This window comes from Marmota flaviventris, chromosome 4, assembly GCF_047511675.1.
Source record: "Marmota flaviventris isolate mMarFla1 chromosome 4, mMarFla1.hap1, whole genome shotgun sequence".
Taxonomy (NCBI): Eukaryota; Metazoa; Chordata; class Mammalia; order Rodentia; family Sciuridae; genus Marmota; species Marmota flaviventris.
In genome coordinates, this window is record NC_092501.1 from 156,752,406 (window position 1) to 156,768,357 (window position 15,952).

Sequence of the window (15,952 nt, forward strand, 5' to 3'; positions counted from 1 at the left end):
GCATGTTTCTAGGGAGAGAAGGGCTGAGACTTAGCCTCAGAAGCCTGTGCTCTGACCAGAAGGTCTCTCCTGGGGCCAGCTACAACATATACGAAACAGATGTGGATCAAAATAAAACAATGGAAAAATAAATAGTAGCTGGGTCCCGAAGAGTGGCAACTGTGTCTCGCCACCATCTGCAAGATCACTTTCTGTGGGAAAATGTGTCTGGGTTGGAACAGGATGTCAGGATCAGCAGCTTCCCACCTCCTTGGAGGCAGAGGACACTTGCATCACTGAAAACGGTCTCCTCCGTTTACTTGAAAGAACTGCCGCCTCAGGCCACTGAATCTCGTCAAAGCATGACAGCAGGCCGTGTAGCACTGGCCCAGTAGAAGGGAGATCACTTAGAATTGAGGAGCGGTTCTTGAGGGAGGAGGTGTCCTCCTGTTGGAGCGCAGGGTGGAAAGGCATCCAAAGTTGTCTTAAAGGAAGAGGTCTAGATTAGGAAGAGGACAGGATAGGCCTAGCCTTGGGGAATCATCATAGTAAAAGTGAGCATTTATACACCCTATTTAATCCTTAGTACATCCCTATTACTGCAGACATTGTTATTATCTTGATTTTATGTATGTAAGAGAACTAAGACTTAATTTGCTCAGGGACAGAAGTAGTAATGGGCAAGGCCAGGTTTTGTGCATTTCCTCCGAGTTCCAGAGCTTAAGCTTATAGCCACAGCCTTGGTCCTCTGCCTCCTATTTGCTTGGCTTAAGGGTCAGGCCCAGCAGATGTAGAGGTCAGAGAAAATCAGAAATCAAGTGGCATGCAAGGGGGCTCGAGTGGTGGGTAGGTTAAGATTTGACTTGGGGTGAAGGATGGTGGAGTATTGTAGATAACTGAGGAAAGCCATGACTTGAGGAAGCCTGGTTGTAGGGTGATCTCAGCCATGGGGCTACCTCTGCCACCACAGTGCCCCTGAAAGGTCTGGTGTTTTGCCATTTGAAGGTGAGCAAGTTATGAAGTCTAGAGCTGTGATACACAAAGTCCAGGGGCCCCAGGGAGTATCCAGGTGTGCGAGGCTCCCCTCCACTCTGGGCAGGTCTGCCTCTCCTGCCCAGTTTGGCACAGAGCAGTTGCTTCATGGTCTTCTGCTGACCTCCTGGCACCTTCTCCTCAGCCTGTGGAGGGAGGAGTGGGCTGGGGTGCAGGGCAGCAGAAGAGCACTGGTCCAGTGTGTGCAAGGCTCTGGGCACCATTCCCAGCACTGCAGAGTGAGCTCAGGATGAGCAAATGGAAGAGACGGTCATGTTCTCTTAGTGGTCTCGGGTCAGCCAGGGAGACGAGCGCAGGAACTGCAATGTCCTGGGGAATGCCGGGCCCTCTCCTGCTCTGCTCTCTGCCCGCACCTCTCTCCTCTCCTGAGTTGTTCCTGGAGTCCTCCCCTTCCCTTCACTCTCCTTGGGGAAGCTCTTTCCTCTGAAACATTCTTCAGGTTGCCAGAAAAGCACCTTCCAAGCCCTTGCATGCAATGTACAGGGGAAACAAACCATTGATATTTCTTTCCTTTCCTTTCATTTTCCCCTGCTCAGTATTTAAAACATTTCCTCATCTTCAGGAAACCGATCAGGCTGTCGGCCAAATACAGATATTCACCTTAATTACTAATCATCACCCACTGGACATTGTGACTAGTGGTGATTTGTTAATGACGGTTTTTATGACTTTTATTTCTTTTTTTTACACTGACGACAGAATTTTTTTGAAATTTGGGAGGAAAAAGTGAAAACATAATCTGCAACTTAAAAAACAACAACAACAACAAAACTGACTTAAGCTGGAGACCGGATGCTACAAAGTGCTAATGTTTAGTGCCTAATAAATAACATTTCATAAGTATAAGTAATCTAAATACATAATAATTCAGAAATCATTATATTTTGTTAAATATTGTGGGAAACATTTATATTCTAAAAATGGTTTGTTTGTTTTTCATTTTTGCTGGCTGCTTGACCTAGTTTTCCTGGACTGTGAAATACTGATCATACACAGGAAAAGACCCATGTGATGGACTAGCATCGTTAAGAGATATGAAAGTTTGTTTGGATTTTAGGTGTTGGGGAAAACTGGGTTTGCAAAAGGCATACATGGTAAGCTCCCAAGAAGAAACCAATACTTACTTTGCTTAGGTGCTCCTGAACTCAGCACGGCCACTTAGTATTTAGTTTTGTTTTGATTTTTCCTTGAGGCTATATTCCAGTTCATATGCTCAGGTAATTTTTTTTCTAATTCATATCATGAAGGGACATTCTGTATGCATTATGGAATAATGCATAGAAGTTCCTTCTTAATATGCTTTTAATCTCATTGACTACGAGGGGTAAAAATCAAACCAAAACAATTCCCTATGCCAGATCACGCTGGCTCCGTAATTAATCCATTTTATGTCTCTGAACTTTTAAGATGTATGGCAGAGTGGTTTATTATAATTTTTTTTAAAACTGCCTTGAATGAAAACTAAATATTGAAAAAATTAGCATTGATTAATTTGCAAAGGACTGTCACAATTAAACAACTTAAATTCATAAAGTAATAGATGATGGCCCTTAGGAGAAATGAAGGCACCCAGTTTCCCCTGGATGACTGCTGTTGTCTTTGGCTGAACTGGTTTTTAAACCTCTGTAGTTTAAATCTGAACCCTCCACCCCAGGAACCTTTTAGAATAAAATGTTCAGAAATACATTCTTCGGCAGTTTTGCTCCACACACTTAGTGTCAAAGGAAATTTTGTTTAATGAGAAAGAATGATATAAAATTATTAATTCTTTTTCTTTTCTTGACTCCAGAATGCCTGTTATTAAGCCAGACGTGGCTAAGTGGGAGCTCTCCGTAAAATTACACAATGAAGATCACACTGTCATAGCATCAAGCAGTGGCTCAGCATTCTCTGTGAGTTTTATTTCTTTCTTTATTTGACAATCTTGAAATTATCTGTGAATATTTAAAACCACATTTGACCTGTGCAGTGATTCTCCTGTTTTGAATTGCTGGCATAGCTACATATTTGTTTCAGCTTCTTCAGGAAGCTGATGTAAATGAGACTGTGTTTTCTTATGCTAATTTGGAAATACATACCTAGATTTAGTTCCTTTCTAAACCTGCTTCCTGATACCTGACTCTTTCCCTTGAGTGTTTAATGAAAAGTAATATTTTGGCATTTGTTATAGAGAAGAACATCTTTACTTATAATTCCAAATGTGTGATGGCTGTGGTGGTAGGTGACCATTCTTTTCATACAGGTAACGTGAAGCCTCATACAACATTGTCTTCAGGCTTCATGTTGTGTGTGACATTCTTGAAGCTAAGTTCACTGTGTGGTGACATTCTTTTTGTTCTGAAAAATTTGGATGGTGTCCCTGATAGAATTGGCACTAGTTTGAGTTCTGGTCTGTAGTGAACAAAGTTCATTACAATTTCAATGTTTGTGCTGAATGATATATTTTAAATCTGTAACTGGGAATTGCCAGATAAATACCTGAAGAGTTGCCGTTTGAACTTTTATGATTTTATATTTTCAACCTGAGCTCAAGAAAGCTGCTATGCAGTTAGTGTGACAAATACTATGTTTACCCTCATTTCTCTTCGCACTCCCAAGTGGCATTGAGAAGTCATTTTGTTTTGGAGAAACAAACAACTTTTTAATCAGAAGAAGGAACAGGATGTGAAACTTAAAATGATAATATTTCGCTTAAAACCTGATGAGGCTTGAGGGGCATGGTGGTTTCTTGGTCTCAGTGACAAAATGTGACAAGCTGGGGATTCAGGAGAATTCATTGTTCCACAAGCACTTATTGCAGGCCTACTGTGTGCCAGAGGAGTGCTGGACTGTGGCCCTGAGAGGCCAACATTTTTGTGTGGGAATCATATCCACAAAAAAGGAGATAATTCATAAATTAAGTCTCCTTGATTTTCTTTAAGTTCTGTGAATCATTCTGCATGCCAAAATGCTAACTAAAGCTTTGCTCACTAAAAGATAATTCACTCAGCTCACTTAAACATGAAAGCTGTAATGATTAAATAATTATTTAACAATAACTTTGGTGATAAATTTTTGTCATTCTTTACATTCCTCTTATCTATATGATTATTTTTTTAAAAAATGTCAGGTTGAGTAGCAGATTATATGAGTTGAGTAGTAAAGAGTATTACTCTTAGAGTGCAGTGTCTCCCCAGGGGAGGTTGACTTTATAAAAATGTGAACTTCAGCCCAGTTTTATGTTCTATATTGAGTCACCACTGAAGCCGCCTTGCAATCCGATAGTGCAGTTCAGTGTTTTTCCTAGCAGCACCCTGCCTTAACCAGAAGGTTGCCCCGTGATGTCTTAGAGCTGTTAGTTCTTTGTGCTTGCTTCAGATTCTATGTTGGAAAACTAGAAACCCTTGATCTGATTGCCCAAGTGGTGTCTTTTGTATTCGTCTTTTAGAATTACCTCCTGCTTCACTTTTTAGCTCATGAGAAAAACACACTGAAATTAGTGCATTAAAACTTTCCCTGAAAAATATCCACATTGATAGATAATATAAAAAACGATTTCCCAATTAAAAAGGAAAAATAGTTAAAAGTTACCTGTTTCCCGCACTCAGGGTCTTCAGAAGCATCTTGTAGCCCGGGAAAAGCCTGTGCTCCTGCTGGGGCCCTGTGTCCTGGGCATATTTGAGTTGAGCTGATTTCATTTGACCTCAGCATTATGAAAGGAGGCAGGTTGAACAGTGCAGGGTAAGTGAAGGCACGCTGTATGAAGATTTCTGCAGAGTGATTATTTTCTTTTAGGTCACAGAACGGAGAACTGTGATTGTTGACTTCCTGTCACATCAAGAAAAAAAATGAGCCAAAATGTGACAGTGTAGATCCAAGTTAATGATTCCAGAAATTATATAAGCAAAGTCTTATTTATTTAGCTCTTGGTAAAGCTCAGGTACCACACATTTTCAGAGTCCTTTTTAAAAAAAATTAGGTATTATAAATTATATTTCACATGAGGAAATTACAATAAATGTATAGATCTTCTATATATATCTCCAATTTAAAAAGAAAAATATGTACAAATACAGCAGAGTCTTCCTTTTGTATCATTCCATTCTGCTCTCCTCCTCCTCGTGGCAGCTTCCCTGAAGGTGCTGTGTGTCCTTGTGCATGCCGTCACATAGGTACAGATCACAATAGCAGTAAAAAGAGTGATGCAAAGATATACATACTACTAAATGATCCCATTTATGCATGTTGTTGCAGTACACAAAGCAAATATAGTTCCATTTTCAATAACTTCAAAAAGAAAAAAAGCAGTTAGGAATAAGGGGCTGGGGTGTAGCTCAGTGGTTGTGCACCTTCGGAGCATGTGTGAAACCCTGGGTTCAATCCCCGGTTCCAGCTCCCTTCCCCCACACAAAAGTTAGGAAGGAACACAGTTAACCAAGGAGGCAAAAGACTTATACACTGAAAACTATGAATGTTGTTCAGAGAATTTAAAGACACAAATAAATGGAAAGAAGTCTTATGTCAGAGATTAAATGACTTAATGTGGTTAAGATGTCAGTGTTGTTTATCAGAGTCTACAGATTCAATGCAATCCCTATCAAAATTCCAATGACATTCCTAACAGAAATAGACAGTTTATCCAAAACTCCTATAAAATCTCAAGGGATCCCAAACACTGAAAATAATCTTGACAGAAGAACAAAATTGAAGGCCTCACACCCGCTCGTCTTAAAACTTATTACAAAGTTAGATTTAGCAAAACAGGAGGATGTTGCATAAAGAGAGATATATAGAACAATGGGCTAGAATAGAGAGCCAGAAGTAAACCCTCAGGTGTGTGATCAAATGGTTTTTGAGAAAATGCCAAGAGCATTAGAAAGGGGAAAGAAAGCCATTTCAATGTATGGTGTGGCCGAAACTGGATATTCACATGTAAAAGAATGAATTTGGGGCCTTGATCCTACTTTATATATGAAATTAACTCAAAATGGGATCAAAGACCTGAACATAAAGTATGCAAACAACAAAACTTTTCAAAGAAAATAAAGAGAAGAGCTTCATGGCATTGGATTTAGCAATGATTTCTTACATGTGTCACCAAGGTCATAGGCCACAAAAGAAAAAATACATTGGACTACATCAAAATTAAATACTACCATGCAGCAGAGCACACATTCAGCAGAGTGAAGAAAGGCAACCCACAGAATGGGAGAAACTATTTGCAAGTCAGATATATCTAATATGGAGTTATTATCCAGATATATAAAGAACTCCTACAATTCAATAGCAATTCAGTAGGCAAAGGACTTGGACAGATGCTTTCCAAAGAAGATCTACAGATGTCCAACAAGCACATGAGGAGTTGCTCAGTATCACTTCTCGTAAGGAAATTGTTAATCAAACCCACAGTAAAATACCACCTCTCCCCATTAGGCTATCAAGAAAACAGAAAAGAACAACTATTGACAAGGTATGGAGAAAATGGAACCCTTGTGCACTGCGGGTAGGAATGTCACAGCCACTATGGAACAGTGTGGCGTTTCTCCAGAAATTTAAAATAAGGTTACTGTATGATCTAGTAGTCTCGTTTTTGGATACATAAGTAAGAAATTTGAATGCAAGGCCTCCAAAAGATAGGAGCACATCCATGTTCACAGCAGCATTGGTCACAATAACCCAAAGGTAGCAAAACCTGAGAGTCCATTGATGGATGAATGGATTAGCAAAATGTGGTGTGTGTGTGTATACATGTACACACACACACACAGGAATGTTATTCATCTTTAATAAGGAAGTAGATTCCAATGTATGCTATGTCACAAATGAATCTTGCGGACGTTATGCCAAGTGAAACAAGCCAGTTCTAAAAGGACAAGTACTACATGGCTCCACCTACGCAAGGAGGCACCTGGAATAGTCAGATTTTATAGAGTCAGAAAATAGAGTGGTGGTTGCCAAGTTTTGGGAGAAGGGTGAATGAGGAATTATTGTTTCAACGGTACAGAATTTCAGGTTCCTGAGATCAGCGTTCTGGAGATATATGGAGGTGGAAGAACAAAGATGTGAGTGTATTTAACATCGTCCATCTGTATACTCACAAGTGATTAAGATGGCAAATTCTGTGTGTCTTTTCCACAATTAAAAAATACACAAAGCAATTCAGACTAGTATTTATAAGAAAATATTAGGCAGTGGTAAAAGTGAAATTTCTGAGAAATGAAGAATGCATGATTGAAGTCCAGGTGGAATGAAGAAGTAGAAGTGACGTTGTGCCTTAGGTCTTCACTCTGAGAACAGCAGAATTCATGAAAAGGATAAACTGGCTGAACTGAGAGGGCAAATATTATTAAAATATTTTCAGGATGATAAACATGCAACAATTACAAATACTGATTTTTATTTATTATCATTTTCATGATTCCCTTCTGGATCACTACGAGGTTTTCCATGTCTCTGTTGTGCAGTATAAAGCAAAACTGGTCAAAACAGCATGAGAAATGAAAAGATTAATGCATTCATTGTCTTAAAGATGATGAGGACTAAATTCACAATAATCAATAATCATTGTAATTTGAACCTAGTGTTATTGGGTTCCGTCCCTGGTACTGCTCAACAAAGAAAATGAATGGATAAATATTAATTTGCCTGACATTTCATGTTAAGTACTAATAAACTAGAAAGCAATCGCATATAATCCTAGATACAGAACATTCTTTGTGACCCAGCAAAGAAAAAAAAAAAAGTTTGTAAAAACTTTATAAACTACTACTAAAAAATAACCAGAATTCTTAGATTGTCAAATTTTGTTATACCACTGTAATCTTTATGCTAATGACTAAAGAAAAGTCTAAATGATCAAAAGTAACACAGTATGGTCCTGGCATTTGCAGGTAAATGGATGGAGTTGGAGAATATCATGCTAAGTGAAGTAAACCAATCCCAAAAACCAGAGGCTAAAAGTTCTCTCTGATAAGTGGATCCTGATCCATAATGGGGGGGTGGGGGGACTTTGGGCAAAAGGGGGAGCATGGGGGCAGGAAAGATGGTGGAATGAGATGGACATCATTACCCTAGATATGTGTATGACTGCACATATGGCGTGATGCTACATTGTGTATAACCAGAGAAATGAAAAGTTGTGCTACAGGTTGTGTACAATGAATCACAATGTATTCTGCTGTCATTTTTACCTAATTTAAATTAATTAATTAATTAATTAATTAAAAGAGTGTGGGGGAAAAAAGTAACACAGTATGCTCAATGAAAATAATTATTTTTTTTCAGTGTTTTAAAGACTTTTTAGTTTATTTTACTAAATAGGATTTTTTTTTCTTTTATCAGAAGATCAATCTTTTTGATAGGCATGAAACTACTGAAATTTAAATTAGAATCAGAATTCTTTCATTCTCCCAATTTCAAGTAAGTTGTATATTGATAAAATGTGTATTAAAAGTTAAAAGGCAGGGGCTGGGGTTGTGGCTCAGCAGTAGAATGCTTGCCTAGCAGGTGCAAATGCTGGGTTGGATCCTCAGCACCATATAAAAATAAATGAAATAAAGGTATTGTGTCCAACTACAATTAAAAAAAAAAAAGTTAAAAGGCAATGATCTACTTCTAGAAGAGCAGTCCATGGAAGGGGAAGGCTGGCTCCATTCCTAGGCACTCAGAGTAAGACATCACATCATGGCGGAGAGACGCATAACTCAATTTACAAAAAGGATTAAGGATCCCACTAGACATTTCTCCAAAGAACATGTAGAATGGCCTGTAAGCACATAAAAAGATGATCTGCATCATGAGGCATTAGAGAAATACAAATTCAAACCACAATGAGATAGCCCTTGATATCTGCCTGGATGGTCTGATAAAAACCAGGTGATAGGAAGTGCTGGAGAAGATGTCGAGCACTGGAGCCCTTGAACACTCTTGGTAGGGAGCGGAGATGGTGCAGCCACTTTGCAAAACAACCTGGCATTTTCTGGAAGCTTAACTATCTGGGTTGTCCAGAACCTTGGCTTATCTATCATGAGCATTTAGTGTTACATATTTTTAAAAGTACTTATTTATATCCTTGTGACCATGGTGAGTGTAGTTTACCTTCTAAATAATATCAGGTAATTTTTCCAAATAATAGTTGCTGTGCTAGATGTCCGCAACCCAAAGGTGTCTTAAAGTAGAATATATATATATAAAAAATATGGGAATACACACACACAGAGACACACACACACATACGCACACACACACATATACGCACACACACACATATGTTCATATCTATATAACTATTTATGTATATATATTCACTTAGCCTTTCTGCAAGCTAACTTAGTAACAATTCATCAGAGACCTTTACAAACATTCACATTGTTCCATCTACTAATTCCATTTCTAAAACTATATCCCAAGAAAGCAATGAAAAATTACTTAGTGTAAACATAATATTTCATTGAATACAAAGGATGAATTAAAGGCAGTGAGTCTTGGAATACCTGTATAAACAGGCTTTTCTTCTGATGGTAAAGGGAAGGCAGCCATGGAAGCAATTAAAATGGAAGTGATAAACATATTAATAGAGATGCTTTCACCCAGCTAGATCCACAAGAAGGGAAGAAGGAAGCACCCGCCACCTGGGGCAGGTGGAGTTCCACCTGGGAGACAGGATTGATGAGTGACAGCTGTGAACATGCTGCCTATCTGAGCAGAACTCACTTCACACTCATCTTAGAAACAGATGCAGGAAAACATTGGAAGGCAGTAGGGTGGGAGAACAAAGTTTGTTGAAATATTAAAGACATCTTCTGTATATAGTAACTAGTTTCTTACTATGAAAGTATGTGCTTTCTTACTTTTACTCTTTGCCATTAAAAAATGGAACGAGGGTTTCTCTTTCTAGCTGCATGATTATTTGCAATAGTTATCTTTGCCTATTCAAAAGCATTTTGATGAACCAACTGATGACTTTGGTCTACATTTACTATTTCCCTTGTCCCAAGCATATGGTAAGTGCTTCACGTGCATTATCTCATTTAGTCTTTGTAATAAGCCTGGTAAGTAGATATAACTGGCTCCAGTGTACAGATGAGTTTGGAAGTTTAGCTCTGCCATACTGTGCATAAATCATTGTCAATATAAGGAATAATATGCACGCTATTTCTCTTTCAATTAGAGATACTAAATTGGAGCAGCTATTAGTATTTTTAAAATCTAATTACCTCTTGTGGATGTTGATTTATTTTTCAAAATAATTGATAAAATTCAAAATAGTGATTTTTTAGTAATGATTTTTGCATTTTATGCAAGTAAGTATAATTTTTGAGAGCAGTATAAAGTTTGAGATAGATAAGATTTTGTGTCTGAGTTTGTACTTTCATTTTGTTTTCTTAGTAATGTTCTTTTTACTTGATGCAAAATTATCTCATCTTTAGATGCCTGTGGTGGAGGGAGGGAAATGTTTTGTAGTATTCATATCATTGAAATTACCACCCTGTGTTTTTCTCCTCAAAGAAAGGATATGGTGATGAACATAAGAATAAAAAATAATAATTACATATGGATGCATAGTAAGAAATAATTACATACGCATTGTTTGAAGTTTTCTCTCTCTGATATAACTAATTCTTTCTTCTTTGTTCTACTATTGTGTATTTTGTTCTAGATTTCTTAATTAAGAAAACATTCTGCCACATTTTCTTTGGATACTTGAAAAGCACTTTGGAAATTTGATTTTAAGTAGATGTTTAAACATTTTTGTATAACATGTTTGTAAAAACACAATAGTTGAATGACCTTAGAATATGCCAAGAAACAAACTCATAGACAAAATAAGCTTTCTTTATGTTTTCCTGTATATATAGTGATACTAAATCATGTAGTTACTACAATTTTTATAAGAATATGATAAGACTCATAGTTGAGTCTCAGTTCTTTTAAGTAATTAATTTTCAAATACCTTTCATAGAAAAATTAGGACATTATATTATCCTTTGGCCTCTACTGTCAGTTTTTAGAATAGGTTCTTAATATGTGTGTGTGTATTTAAATTTTTATTTTTTTTAGTTGTACACAATACCTTTATTTTTATTTACTTGTATATATGTGGTGCTGAGAATTGAACCCAGTGCCTTACACATGCTAGGGCAAGCTCTCTATCACTGAGCTACACATCCAGCCCCAAGTTTCTTATTCTTGAATATGAGAAGGATACAAACAAATAAATTCAGTTAACTATTACTTTTATGTCTACTGCAGATTTTTTTTTATTGAAAAAGTTATCCACAATTTAAGTGCACAGTAGGAAGACAGAAGAGAACAGTTCTGTAGTAGCTTTCAAAAAGGAATATTATAGGGCTGGGGTTGTGGCTAAGTGGTAGAGTGCTTGCCTAGCATGTGTGAGGCACTGGGTTCAATTCTCAGCACCACATATAAATAAGTAAAATAAAGTTCCATTGACAAGAAAAAAAAAAACTTTAAAAAAGAATATTATTATACCACTAGGAGCTTATGATAAAGGACTATAATCCTCTTTTTAAAATTGACTCAGTACATGATAAGCAGTGGGAAATTTAGGTAAGGTTTAGAAGTTATATGATATATCATACTCAGCACTTTTTCCTTTTACATTTTGATCATGTAAACTACTTCTATAAAAGTATACTAAACAAAGCAGCCAAAAGCTTTTTAAAAAATATTTTCTGTGGATGAATTTTTACAAAGAAAAACATAATATATAAACATTTTAAATTCTTTCACTTTGGTAAGAATTTAGTTTCTTGATAAAATAATTTTTCCATTTGAGAAAAAAATTGCTAGGGAAATAAGGCAATGCTGAAAAAATAAAATAATGTAAAGTTGTTCTTCAAAGAATATAAAATCATCATAGTAAAGCCATCAAACCATAGGAAAAATGGGGAAAGTCCTTTACATATAAAGAACTTCTACAAATCAATGTGAAAATGACATTGAACAACAATCCAGATGAAAAATGTTCAGAGATGTTTTATAGCAAAGGAAATATATATGGCTTTTGCATGTATGAGAAAAAGTTCCTAAATCACACTGAGAAATTCAAGTAAAATTATGATGAGATACCATTTTCCATGTACATTTATTTTAGCAAAAATGAAAAATTTGACTATTCCCTGATTTCATAAGCTGTAGAAAGATAAGATCTTGTACGTTATGGGTTGGAATACTAATTGTTACAACCTCCAGAGAAAGCAATTTGAAAAAAATTAATTTATACTTTTGGTTATGTTCACATGTAGGAATTGTGTAAGAAAGTTCATGAAGGTATTGTTTGTAACAGCAGGAGCCTGGAAACAGCTGAAACACCAGGCTGTCACACTGGGATAGTTCCTTCAATATGATCCCATCCTAATTCTGAGATTCCGTGCAGCATTGAAAAGGTTGTGGGCCTTTCCTATGAACTGCTTTATTAAGGGACAGAAGAAAAGTTCATTCACTGGTGTAAGACAGGACATGTGTATTCAAGCTTCTTAGGTGCAGAGAAGACCTTTGGCAGGAGCCATAAGAAACTGGTCACTGGTTTCCTTTGAGTGGGGAGCTGGATGGCTGTCTACTTCCCAGAACTGAGAAGGGGACTGACATTATACTCCATGTCTCTTTAGTATATTTTTGAAGTTTGAATCTTATGTATATTACCTTTTTATTTAAATTTCAGAATTGTATAGGGAAGGGTCTGGAAGATGTGTGACTGTTGAAATAATTGGGTTCTAATTATCTGCCAAGAAACTAATGCAGTGCTTTGGCCATCAGGGAAGCAATCAGATGAGCAGCTGGCTCCCTGAATAGATGGCAGTGGTCCTACTGTGCGAGTGGTAAGGACGCACAGTAGGACCACTGGAGCTCCTTTGGCCAGCACTCTGCACCTGGAGGTGGGGCTGGCTGTCACACTGCGGACTCTGTTTAAGAGACTGACTTAATCTGAATTAAGAAATTGGAAAAAGCCAAGAAAGGACTGAAACATGGGTCAGAGCAAGAAAGCTGAGCCAGAACAGATTTGGATAATTCCTCTGAAGCCTCCAATTTTTCCTTCTTTAGGTGTATAAACTACCCAAAGAGATTACTGTACAGAAGAGTTAGAGTTACAAAGGCTGTGAGCTCACTCCAACATTTTGTTCAGGGTCCCTGAATTCATAGTAACTCCCCTGGTCCTAATTCACTGGGTTGCTTTAGAGGAAGGGGTGATTCTCCCTCTTGCTGGTTTAGGGAAGAAGGTCCAAAAGTGGCTTGCCATACCTGGGCATCTTCTGAGCCCAGGCTGAAGAACATCCTTCCACAGCAAATGCTTCCAAACCAGCTTGACATCCAGTGGAAGGGGGTCAGATAAACAAGGCTGTAGAAACATCAGGCCCGAAGGGGAGGCTCGCACAGCTTGAGCTGTTTACTTTTTACTCACAGCCTTTACAGTGGGTGTCATACTCTACTTTGGAACCACAGGACTAAATTTTCATAAAAATGTGAAGATCCTGCCCATGTAATCTGGAAAATTGCTTGTCTAATTGAGAGCCCGGCTGCACCTGTGCCCTCTTAACTGGCTCCGTCATGTTGTGCTCAAGAGTTAAGTAACTTGTTATGGTGTTCAGTGGAGAACAAAAATAAGTTATAGAACATAGTTGCTTTAGAAATGAAAAACGCTGAAGACCTGTGAGAGTTGGCAAATACTGTAATTAAGACTTCAAGTGGTTTTTAGTAGTATCCCCTGGTTTTTCATCACTCTCTGAAAGATTTTACTTAGAAATAAAATGTCTAATGTTAACACCAGATATTCAGCTTATTTCAGTTCAGTTTTATAATCCTTTATTAAACGTACATAGTGGTTTGGTAGCCTGTGTGGGCAAAATTTCTATAAGAAAATGTTTTTTCAAAGTTACTGTACTAATTTTGATGTGATATTATCGGCCTCTCTTTAAAATATATTTTAAAATAAAATAAATGAAGTGAAGCCACCTGTTAAAAATGCCTTCGAGGAGCAACCTGGCCAGTAGATGAATTCTTATGTATCATGGCCATTATGCATTTATCATTTTAGTTGTGCTGTGATTTAATAGCTGTTTATTGAACGTGTCCTGTGGCCCGGGTCCTGGAGAAACAGTGGTAATCGGGAGAGAAGTTGTGTCTGAACTCCTCAGAGACTGTCATCTGTTGGGGGTGACAAAGGCTGTGTTTGTACAGAGAATGGTGACCCGGAGAGCACATTAGGGGAGCCCCAGACCTGCAGTGGAGGAGGTCAGTGAGGCCGTAGGCTGGGAACAGCAGCAAGCTGAGACCTGGAGATGGCAGTGGAGGGGCTGGAGTCCGGGCCAGAGTTTTGAGGACATACTAAAAAGATAAAGGGAACCCCAAGTGCATGACGTGTGTGAGGAAATGAGAGGGGTGTGGGTGCTGGGGTTGTGGGAAGCTTGGAGGCAGGGAGCTGGTGGCAGGGAGAAGGGTGAGGAGGGTTGGATGGTGGGAACCGGCAGAGACCTGGGCCTGTGTCACCAAGGCCGCATGGTCTGGACTGAGCCCGGGGCAGTGGGGAGCCACAGAAGCCTTAGCACAGCTGGAGGGTAAGACTGAGGGAGCCCCTCAGGAGGCCGCAGGAGCAGCGGCGCAAGGGGAGACGTGATCCTCGACTTGGGGTGTTTTAGCGATGGAGTAAAATGGCCCGACGTGAGAGATTTAAGATGTAGGACCAGCTGGAGCTACAAAAGGATGACAAAACCAGCACTTACTGACCAGTAATAACCCTAATATACCATTTCCTGTGTATTGGGCACTATAAGTGGCCCACACGCAGTATGTCATTTAATAATAATTATATGGTCACTTTAGTCTTTGCACCAAGCCTAGGAAATGTAAATACCATCATTATTCGTTTTAAGTGTAGGTAACCGAAGTGCAGAGGGGTTAACTACTTTTCCCAAGGTCACACAGCCAGTGGTAGAGCAGGGCTTCAGACCCGGGGTGCCACTCTGCTTCCTGCGCTGTCTCAGGCACATGCAAGCCGTCTCACCGTCTCACCGTCTCACCGCAGCCCTGACCAGGCACAGTGAAGACGGAGAGAAAGGGGAGGTGGGGAAGTGCCGGCTTGACCAGCTGATTGTCGACAGTGCCACCTGCTGAGATGCGGGGTGCACAGGGAGTCGGGAGTAGGAGGTCACTTCGGGGTCTGGAGCTGCTGCTGGCTCATTGCAGAGCAGGTTCTGTGGCCCAGGTGAGGGTGTGGGTAGAGATTTGATCTCCAGTAGTTAAGCGGCAGTTGAAGAGGAGCTAGGCTGTGAGGAAAGGAGAGAGGAGGGCAGGTGTCAGGAAGAAGAGACCCGCGGCTCACTGAGGACGTCAGGATGGGCAGCAGGCACTGCAACGGAGCAGTTGCACAGACCGCTTCAACTCGCGTGTCTCAGGATTTAAAGGAAGACACTCTTTTAAGAAGATGAAGAGGTCAAAGTCAAGGTCAGTGAATATTGAGAGGTCAGCTGAAAAACAAAAAAAGCAATCTGGACTAAAATGTGTCCACTGGACCTCGCAAAAATATGGGAGAGCAACGTCAGTGACGTCTTGGGGACAGAAATGAAATTGTGAGTTGAGATCCATGGACCAGTGGCATGAATGACGCTTTTAAGAGGTCAAGGAGGTGGGCGTGGTGGTTGGGAGAGGTTTCTTTCCTAAAGCCAGAATAAGGTTGAGCATTCAGTGCTGAGAGCAGGTACCAGAAGAAGGAAGCCCGCGAAGGTCAAGGGCTGAGGGGCAGAAAGGCAGAACTAGGAGAAGGGCCTCCACTCCATTCTTACCTGGAAGAAGGAAGGAGAAATGGCCATGAGGGGAAGGGGGGCATCTTTCGCCCCGTGGCTGCTGGGCTATGTGTGGGGAGGAGTGAGAGGAGAGTCACACAGGAGAGCAGGTGGTGGCATTAGGAACCCGGGTCGGTGCGTAG

General features: G+C 39.4%; 1 protein-coding gene across 2 annotated transcripts in view; it reads left to right on the plus strand.

The window, feature by feature from the left end:
• The window catches only part of Pcca (propionyl-CoA carboxylase subunit alpha), a 359,349-nt gene that overhangs the window by 235,458 nt on the left and 107,939 nt on the right, over positions 1–15,952 (plus strand). For both annotated transcript variants that reach the window (XM_027938819.3, XM_071611620.1), the window contains exon 19: positions 2,822–2,924. In XM_027938819.3, coding sequence (XP_027794620.1) covers positions 2,822–2,924 — 103 coding nt within the window. The remainder of the gene's footprint in view (positions 1–2,821; positions 2,925–15,952) is intronic.